The 10,237-nt window shown below is 34.4% G+C and overlaps 1 protein-coding gene across 1 annotated transcript; it reads right to left on the bottom strand.

Annotated features, from left to right (window-relative positions):
* Window positions 1-4,249: 4,249 nt before the first annotated feature.
* LOC145610451 (uncharacterized) lies at window positions 4,250-5,857 on the bottom strand. The gene has a single exon (XM_081665792.1). The coding sequence runs from the start codon at window positions 5,855-5,857 to the stop codon at window positions 4,250-4,252; it is 1,608 nt and encodes a 535-aa protein (XP_081521918.1).
* Window positions 5,858-10,237: the final 4,380 nt, after the last annotated feature.

Genomic DNA, 10,237 nt, shown 5'->3' with positions numbered 1-10,237 from the left:
CTCTTAGAAATATTCAAATAAAGAAAATGGAGCATATTCTATTTATTGTAAGAAGCCCTAAGATTAGAAGAGATCGGGTCCATATATATGTGATAATTGCACACATGGTATTATATAAGAACCAAAAACATTATGTTGATTCAAATAAATTTTATGATGATAATGAAGAGGTTACAAAGATAAGCTGTTGAAAGTACAACAAATTCAAATATTCAAAGCATAATAAATTAATTAATTGATGTTGATATTCATTGTTAAAAGACCAACTCAACCAAAAGGTTAAACTGATGGTTGAGGCCCAGGAATATGTTTTATACTCTATCATTCATTATGCATGCATCGACAATAATCTTTATTAAATTATAAATACACTTGGTATATATTGTTCCTTGTAAATAAATATGTATGAAAAAAGAAAATACTCTAAGTTTTGTAAGATAAATCTACTCATCATGCATTATAAATACAAATATATACTTCCTCTGATTCTTTTTACTTGCAACACAGCCTTGTGGCACGTGTTTTGAGGTCGGGTTTATGTAATGTATGTAAACAGATAAATTATTCATTATAATTTTTACAAATGATACTTAATCCTATTCTAATCTTCATGTAAAAATTATATTGATAAAATCGCTCGTTTACCCTCACTAATCATCTCCTAAAACTGCGTGCCTAAAAGGTGCGTTGCAAGTAAAAGAAAACGGAAGAAGTACTAATTAAGCTAAGAGTTGATAATAAAATCATCAAAGGACTCCCAGCCACTTCAATAAAAAGGCTTTCTGTTAAACGTTTCTGCAACAAATTTTATTAGCAAAACCACTATTAAAAAAAAAAAAAAAAGACTAACAATAATACATACATATATATTTTTTTGAAGAAAATACATACATTTATATAATTATACAAATCATATCACTTTTGAGATTTAATATGCACCTAGACCTTCTATATGTTAGTATACTCGTACTATTAGTATTTAATACTATTACATAGTACATAAGTTACAAAAATGATTCCTCAAAAAAAAAAAAAAAAGTTACAAAAATGAAGAACAGAAGAGGAGTAAATTGAATAGTGGGATAAAGTTATCCCCATAATTCTATATATTAGTTAAATTCAAGTTAATGATGCTTTACTAAGAAAATTGATGACAGACATAAAAGGCTCGATTTTAGCAGAAACAGAATATCAGCAAATATGATAGGAGCAGGATGTTTTCATTGAGCATTTTCTTTAGTGTTTTCTGACTGCTACAATATTCTTGCTGCCTTATATATGACAGCACTCACATTTAACCTAGGGATTTGGCCTCTTAGGACCACTAAGAACCTTACATTACATTACAGAACAAAACAAATGACTGTTAGCCTATGACAGTACTAACAGACAAATCATATTCTACCTACTACAGCATATATTACTACTCTCTATTTCATCACTCCCCCTCAAGCTTAGAGTGAGGAATGAGACTGAACTCCAAGCTTGGACAAAAGTTGATTCATCTGTCCCACAAACAGAATTTTGGTGAACACATCTGCAAGTTGATGAGTGCTGTGGACATAGCTAGGGGCAATTACACCTTCATTTGACTTATCTCGAATGAAATGGTAATCAATGTCAACATGCTTTGTCTTCTCATGGTGAACAGGATTAGCTGCAATAGCTAAAGCTGCTTGATTATCACAGTACACAGAGGTTGTCCCTAGTTTAGTCATTCCCAGATCTTTCAAGAGATTCTTTAGCCACATTACTTCACATACAGTCAAAGCCATTGATCTGATTTCTGCTTCTGCAGTACTTCTAGCAACAACATATTGTCTCTTGGATTTCCAAGAAATAGGAGAATTTCCAAACAGAATACAGAAGCCAGATGTTGATCTTCTGGTATTTTGGCATCTTGCCCAATCACTATCACAGTAGGCCTTTAGTTTTGCACTACCTTTTGAGGCAAGGAGTATACCTTATTGTGTAGAACCAGACAAGTACCTGAGCACTCTCTTAGCACACTGATAGTGCACATCAGTTGGTTTATGCATGAATTTACTCAACACATGGACTGTAAATGATATGTCAGGTCTTGTGATTGTTAAGTAAATGAGTTTTCCCACCAGTTTCTGGTATGGCTCAGCATCCTTCAGCACACTTCCACTGTCATCTCTCAGCTTTAAGTGAGGATCCATAGGGAGCTTAAGTGGTTTTGCATTGGTCATTCCATATTCTTCCAAATATCAGCAACATATTTTCTTTGTGACAGAAACATTCCTTGATCACTTCTGTCAACCTCAATACCAAGAAAATATCTTAGCTCACCCATGTCTTTCATGTGGAATTGAGAGGCTAAGAAAAATTTTGCTTCATTCATAGCTTCCATGTCATTACTAGCAATTATCAAGTCATCAACATAGACTAGGATCACAGTCAAACTTCTGCCCTTTTTCTTATAGAACAGAGTAATCAGATTTTGACTGAGTGAACATGTTGCTTTCAGAGCTCCACTCAGCTTTGCAAACCACTGCCTGGGAGCTTGTTTAAGCCCATACAGAGATCTCTTCAGTTTACACACTTTGTCAGTTTTCAGGGCACTTTGCTCCCCCTCTCCTTGAACACTTATTCTGCTTCCAATTCCTGTATACTCTTGTGGTAGCTTCATGTACACATCTTCCTGCAATTCACCATGTAAAAAAGCATTTTTAACATCCATTTGATGCACATTCCAGCTTTCTAAGGCAGCTACAGCAAGAAGAGATCTCACAGTAGTCATTTTTGCTACAAGGGCAAATGTTTGGTCATAGTCAATGCCATACACTTGCTTGTTTCCTAGAATCACAAGTCTTGACTTATCTCTTTCTTTCTCTCCATTAGGCTTGTATTTGGTTTTATACAACCATTTACATCCTATTGCCTTTTTCCCTTCTGGTAGGTCAGTTATTTCCCAGGTGTTATTGGTTTCTAAGGCTTCTAATTCTTCATTCATAGCATTCACCCACTCTTGTTTTTTAACAGCTTGTTTGAAGGAATTTGGCTCAGGGTTTTTTGTGACTTCAGACATGAGAACAGAAAAGGTATTGCTGATTGGAACATTGACAACTGTTTTTATTTTTTCAGGAACAGTTTTGAAACAAAGGTTGGACTTTCCCATCACATAATCTTTGTGCCATTTAGGTGGCACATGAGGTCTACTACTCCTTCTCATTACATCTTCATTATCATCCTGATCATGATCTGACTGTACAGTTTCAGTGTGATTAATATCTTCCTCAGTTTCCTCTATGTGTTCCAACTCCACATTTTCTTCAATTTCAATGTCCTCACTATCTTCTATTCCCTTATTATCAATGTGAATTCCAGTGTTATCTATAATTTTTGACTGATTTTTACTATGGGGATGAAACAATTTGTAAGGACAAATAGACTCAAGAAATTTCACATCTCTACTCACAAAAACTTTGTTTTCAGCTAAGTTGAGTAGTTTGTACCCCTTTTGATTCAAAGGATATCCTAAGAACACATATGGCACACCTCTTAGGCTAAATTTGTTTACATTTCTACTTGGATTACTTGCCATAGCCAAACATCCAAACACTCTCATGTGACTATAAATTGGTTTGGTTTCAGTGAGTACCTCATATGGGCTCTTGTGATTCAAGAGTGGAGTGGGAAGCCTGTTAATTATGTACACAGCTGTTTGAACACTGTCACCCCAATATTGCAAAGGAATTCCAGCTTGAATTCTGAGAGCTCTTGCCATCTCCAAAATATTCCTGTGTTTCCTTTCAACTCTTCCATTTTGTTGTGGTCTGTCCACACAACTTGTCTGATGAATCATTCCCATCTTCCAGAACATCTTTTTGCAGCTCTCATCATCAAATTCCAGTGCATTATCAGATCTTATGACTTGCACCTTTTTTCCATACTGAGTTTTGCTCATATGAACAAATTCCTCTATTGCACTGAATGCCTAAGATTTCTCTTTCAGCATTTTTACCCATGTCACTCTGGAGAAGTCATCTATAATTGTAAGAAAATACTTCTGATTGCATCTAGTTGGCACTTTATATGCTCCCCAGATGTCTATGTGAATCAGTTCAAATGCCTGTTTTGCCCTTGATTCACTCAAGGTGTATGGCAGCTTAGTAAACTTGGAAGCAGGACATGTCAGACACACATCTTCATATTTCTTTTCAACTCCCTTCAATTCTTCAATTTTTCTGATCTTAGTCATAGGAGCATGACCTAACCTTTGGTGCTAGAGAGTTGGCTCACTCAGCTTGTTCACATTCTTCATAGTCCCTGGGATTGTCATTGTTGATGCTGCTTGTAATGCTATTTTCTCACTATGTTTCTTCAGTTCAGAAAGTTTCTTCATCACATCTTTCATTGACTCATTTATGAGATAGTACAGACCATTCTCAGCCTTGCATATCCCTCTGATTTCTCCACTTTTCTTATCCTGTATTACACAATACTTTGCATGAAAATCCACTTTACATGACTCATTTTCCACCAACTTTTGCACAGACAGCAGATTATGCTTGAATACTAGAATATACAGAATCTCCTTGAGTTTCATCCCATTCTCTAGGCTCACACATCCTTTATGAGTGATTCCAGATGTATGACCAGTTAGCAGATTGATTTTTGCCTCATTCCTGCATTTCTCAGCATTTTCAAGTACATCTAGGTTCCCTATCATATGATCTGAGGCACCTGAGTCAATGATCCAGGATGCCTTTGCTGCATCAGCATAATAACAGCTCACCATGCCTGCATGTGTGAAGTCAACATCATCTTCTTCTTCTTGTCCCGTTCCAGCTGACCTTCCCACATTTGGCCACAATTTTACCAGTTGTTCTAGCTGACTTGCATTGAATGGCAGTGTAGAAGAGTTGTTGCTTGTGCTTCCTGCTTCTGTGTGCACATTTGCAGCAGTTCTTCCACCTCTTCCTATTCTACCACCACCTCTATAACCTCTTCCACCTCTGAATCCACCTCTATTATTGTTCATTCTGAAGTCTTTTTGAGCTTTTGGGTGTCCACTTGGGAATCCCTTCAGATACCAGCATTTCTCCTTGACATGACCAAATTTTCCACAGTGTGTACATGTGGTTTCTCCTGTCACACTCTCACTATTACCCTTGCTAAACATTGCCAAGGGTTCAACTTCTTCTTTTACAGTTTTCAGCATTGTTCTCTGATTCTCTTCTTGATGCAGGGTGTTACATGCTGAGTCAACACTAAGCAAAGGAGTTTGCATAAGCAAGTGACTCCTTAGTTGACTGTAACTCTCATCCAGTCCATTTAGGAACTGGAACAACTTCTGTTCATCCTTTTGCTGATTCAGGGCAGTAAGGAATGCAGTGATTTCTGCATTGGTGGTGGTAATAGGAGGCAAGCTTGTCATGTTTTCTAGTTCCTCCCACAGAATTTTTAATTCTGTATAATAGTCAGTCACACTTTTGCTCGACTGCTTTGTTTCATAAATTTCCTTGTTCAACTGATATTTCCTTGAACCATTAGCAATAGCATACCTTTGTTCAAGTTGTTTCCAGATCTGAGAGCAGTTACTAATTAACATGACAGATTTATTGATAGAATCTGACACATTTTCTAGTATCCATGCTATTATCATGTTGTTACATGTATCCCAAGCTTCTTGTTTTACCCTATCACTCAAGTCTCTTCCTACAGTCCCAGTCACAAACCCATATTTTCTCTTGGATCCAAGACTGATTTTTATTGATCTTTTCCAAGATCTATAATTACTTGATCCTTCTAGTTTCTCTACACTGATAGAGTTGCTTCCATCAGATGGATGCAAGTATAAGGGGCTAGTGGTCTCTATTACAGTCGACATATTTTATATGCAAGATACAATGGTTATCTAATAATAAAGATATCAACTTTATATATTGCTTTCACAGATCTACAGTTCACAATATTAAAGGAACAAAAAAAAAATTTAAAAACTTTACTGCATAATTGCTGCTAATATACTGACCTCAGCTCTGATACCATGATGACAGACATAAAAGGCTCGATTTTAGCAGAAACAGAATAGCAGCAAATATGATAGGAGCAGGATGTTTTCATTGAGCATTTTCTTTAGTGTTTTCTGAATTACTGCTACAATATTCTTGCTGCCTTATATATGACAGCACTCACATTTAACCTAGGGATTTGGCCTCTTAGGACCACTAGGAACCTTACAGCACATTACAGAACAAAACAAATGACTGCTAGCCTATGACAGTACTAACAGACAAATCATATTCTACTTACTACAGCATATATTACTACTCTCTATTTCATCAAAAATGATGATTGCTGTTTATGCTAAGAACGAACCAGCTAAGAAGATACAATCATACTAAATTATTAAAAGTAACATATAAAATGCACCAGTGATCTGAATAGTGAGGTGTTCTTATCACTATATAATTGTACGTACTGTTGCATACTGGCAATAATCTGAAGCTTGTGAAGGGCATTAAGAGGTGTATACCTACTCCCCTCATGTGTACTGTTTGCCTTGTCGTCTAATAGCATATCCGATTAAGTCCGACCTATATGATAGTTGGTAACAAATCGTAGTAATGGTAACAGTAATAAATAAAATTTCACAAGTAAAGAAGAAAGTTTCCTGTCAATGCCCACATGATAATTACCTAGCAAAGTTACATACAATAAATAATTACCTTTCTTTATTCTTATAATTTGACTACTTACCAAATGGCGCGTGTTGAAAGGCTTGTAATTACTAATTAAGGCATCTATATCTACACTTAGTATTTAAAAACACAAACCATAATTTTTCATATGACACATGTCATCACAAGTCACTCAATACCACATATGACACATGTCACCTTTTTAATCTTTTTGTTTAAGTCTTAATGTATTCCATAACTTGCAAGTTCAATTAAGAAAATGAAGTGTTTCATTTCCATCATAATAAAATAAAGTTGAACCAATTAATATGCTTCACTTAAACATATGAATTGAATTATATAAAAATTGTCTTTTTAATTCCTAAACTTAAAACATAACTTAAACTAATATGTCATTTCATATCCTACAATCTTCATGTATATATACGTAACTAAATTTCATTATCTTTTTCCATTGATCTACCCTCATTCTTTTTTTCCCTTTTAGTTTTAACAATGAAACAATTACTTCGTATTTCATATCAAAAGTTTCAACTATTGAAAAACATACCTACATATGAAATAACTTAGGTAAGAACCCGTGCATCGAACGGGCCAAAAGGCTAGTTAATTTCAGTAAACCAGCCTAATAGATATTTTTGTTCAATATATCTATTGATCTTGTATTAAAAGTAATATACTTCATAGCTAAAACTACATTGTAAAAGAATTAAACATGACAATTCAAATATTTAAATAAATTGGAGTCCAAAGAACTAAATAAAGTGTATAAAAAAGCCATTAATAATCATTTGTAGGATTGAGTTCATTGAATTCTAATCTACTATTCGTATTATTGTACGAAGAAAGTTGGCCGTACATCATGTGTCCAAATATATGTACAACGTGAATTACAATGATTAAAAAGGATTTAAAACGAAAATAAGGTCAATCTAATATTCTTATTTTGTTGTGTTAGAATGCAACACATGATTATACATGTGGTGTCAAAAAAGCATTGTTGGAGCTGACTAGTTCCTGAGTTGGAGGATTGTTATAATTATAACTAGTTTTTGGCCCCGTGCAATGCACGAATTTATAAAGTAAGATTTATTAATAATTATAGTCGATTGAAACTATATAGAATTAATTGAGATTAAACGACTTATGTAACAATAATTATGTGTTGCATAAATAAAATTTATAAAAGAATTTTAATTTATCAATAGAATTTTTTGTAAAAAAATATAAATAGCATTTTGGAGGGAAAATTTTTCACAAAATTATGTCAAGTGTCCCCTTTGGTGATTACTTTAGAGTATAGTATATAGATATATAGATTGCGCACTTAATCACATAATTAATGTCTTAGGGCCTGTTCACATTTACTGAACTAAGCTGAACTGAACTGAACTGATTATTGAAGCTGAACTGAACTGATTGGAGCTGAACTGAACTGAACTAAGCTGAATGAATATTTTATGAGAAAGGGAAATTAAAAGCTAAACTGAACTGAACTGATTGGAGTTGAACTGAACTGATTGGAGCTAAACTGAACTGAACTGATTGGAGTTGAACTGAACTGAAATTAAGTAAATGTGAACAGGCCCGTATTATAGTATAGAATAACGGTATATCCTTTAACTTAATAACTTGGCTTTATATCATTTTGTTTGGAAAAACGCAGCTAGTTAGGAATGATGATTGCTATTTTGTTTCTTGATAATGCTATTTCGAGGTCTCCATATCAATTAAGTAAATGTGAACAGGCCCGTATTATAGTCTTGATTCAGTTTTGTACTCCATAGCAATTTTGAAATTTTGTAGCATTTGGTAGTCAATAGAAATGGTCCTGCCACCAAAGTGACCTATCGGAAATCGTGGGTTCTGTGGAATGAACCCTAACCTATTTTCCTTTTGGGCCCAAAAAAAAATCAAAATTTGTCCCAAATCGAAGGCATCCAAGTTGTAAGGAACTAAGGACCAATTCGAGATTGAGAAAATTTTCCAAAAAGATAGTGAATGCACGCATGGTTGTCATCCAGGGTGGTAAAAGTTTATTTGAAACCATAACTTGTCTGTTAATAGCTTTGCAAAGACTCAAGTATAAGTTTAGCTCAAATTTGTGGCTATTTTGAAATTTCGTTGTATCTCCAAATCACGAGCTATAAGACAAGGTAAGATCTAGAGGAAGCACTCCAACCTCTTTCCTTTCTAGGATTAGCATAGTTCAAAATTTTTCCAATTGCGAGGTTATAAACCATGCTTTTGGACCAATTTGTAAAAAATTTCCTGCTACTCTTAAATTAGGCTTGATTGTTTGGTTGTAACTAACGTTCTACCATCAGATATAAGGTTAAAAATTTAAAATTGTGTCCTTAATCTGGTAAAGGATAATCAAATCATTATTAGTTATTCTCTTCAAAAAAAAAAAAAAATCATTATTAGTTATTAATAAATGCCCTTTATTGTGTAAAGGATAATCAAATAATGGTTGAAGGCTTGAAGCCTATGAATATGTTTTATACTCTATCACATCATTCTTATCTCCCAACAAAGTATCTTAACCATTAATTCAGGATTGATTGTCATGTGAGGTGTTCCGACTCGATAGGTTTCTTATTTTATACCTAAAAATTAATGTCTTGATTCTTTCAAAAAAAAAAAAAAAAAAAAAAAAAACAAACAAATAATGTCTTGATTCTACCGGGTCAACAAACTGCCGGACCCAAAGTACTATCACTTGCAACTTAATAGCCCAATACCGGTCTATGATAGCCAGTAGAGTAGGCTAATTTGATTTGACGGCCCAATTATGGAAACGAGCAACGAAAAACAAGCATTACATAAAAGACAAAAGACATCAAATTGCTACACAAAGGCAAGGAAAACGAGTCGATTTGGGATAGGAAAAACAATACATGAACGGCCTATGTCATATGCTTAAGCATTTTTTCGAACTAAAAATAAGTAAGCGTTTTGTGAAAAATAATTAGAGCATGTTTATAAAGAGTGTTTTTTGAATTGGAAACTCAATCAGTTAAACTATAATCGTAATTAAGTACTTGTTTAGAAGGTTTGGGTAATGCTGAAGAATAAACCTCCCAAGTAAGTGTCCGAAAGTAAGTATCCCACATTGGTTGAAGAAGAGAGAGATAAACACTTTATAAGACTATGAGACTAAATTTCCTATTGCCATATAGTTTTGGAATGGAACCTCCATGAACTTGTTATTTGACTCTCTTTCTTGATTTGCGGGTGTAACCCAGACCCGTATTTAACATGGTATCAGAGCTAGGTTCACAATATGAGACCTTAAATTGCTAAAGTTCCTTGGGGCAAGAGTTGGTCTATGTGAGGGAGAGTGAAGAAGCACTCTAGCCTCAAAAAATCACGTGAGACAAAGTTAAAAGGGACCTACCACATTGGTTGAAGAAGACACAGATAAAACAATGGGGCTAATCCTCCTATTAGACCATCTCCAATGGTGAGACTCAAGTTTTAATATTGAAATACAAAATGAGTTGTTTTTTTTACCTCCAATAGTGATACCATACCCACTTTTCAATTTAGCAATTCATGTGAAG

This window comes from Chenopodium album, chromosome 24 (genome assembly GCF_948465745.1).
Source record: "Chenopodium album chromosome 24, dcCheAlbu1.1, whole genome shotgun sequence".
In the NCBI taxonomy this organism is placed as follows: Eukaryota; Viridiplantae; Streptophyta; class Magnoliopsida; order Caryophyllales; family Amaranthaceae; genus Chenopodium; species Chenopodium album.
Note: the sequence above shows the minus strand (reverse complement) of the source record. Positions and strands in the feature narration are given on the sequence as shown.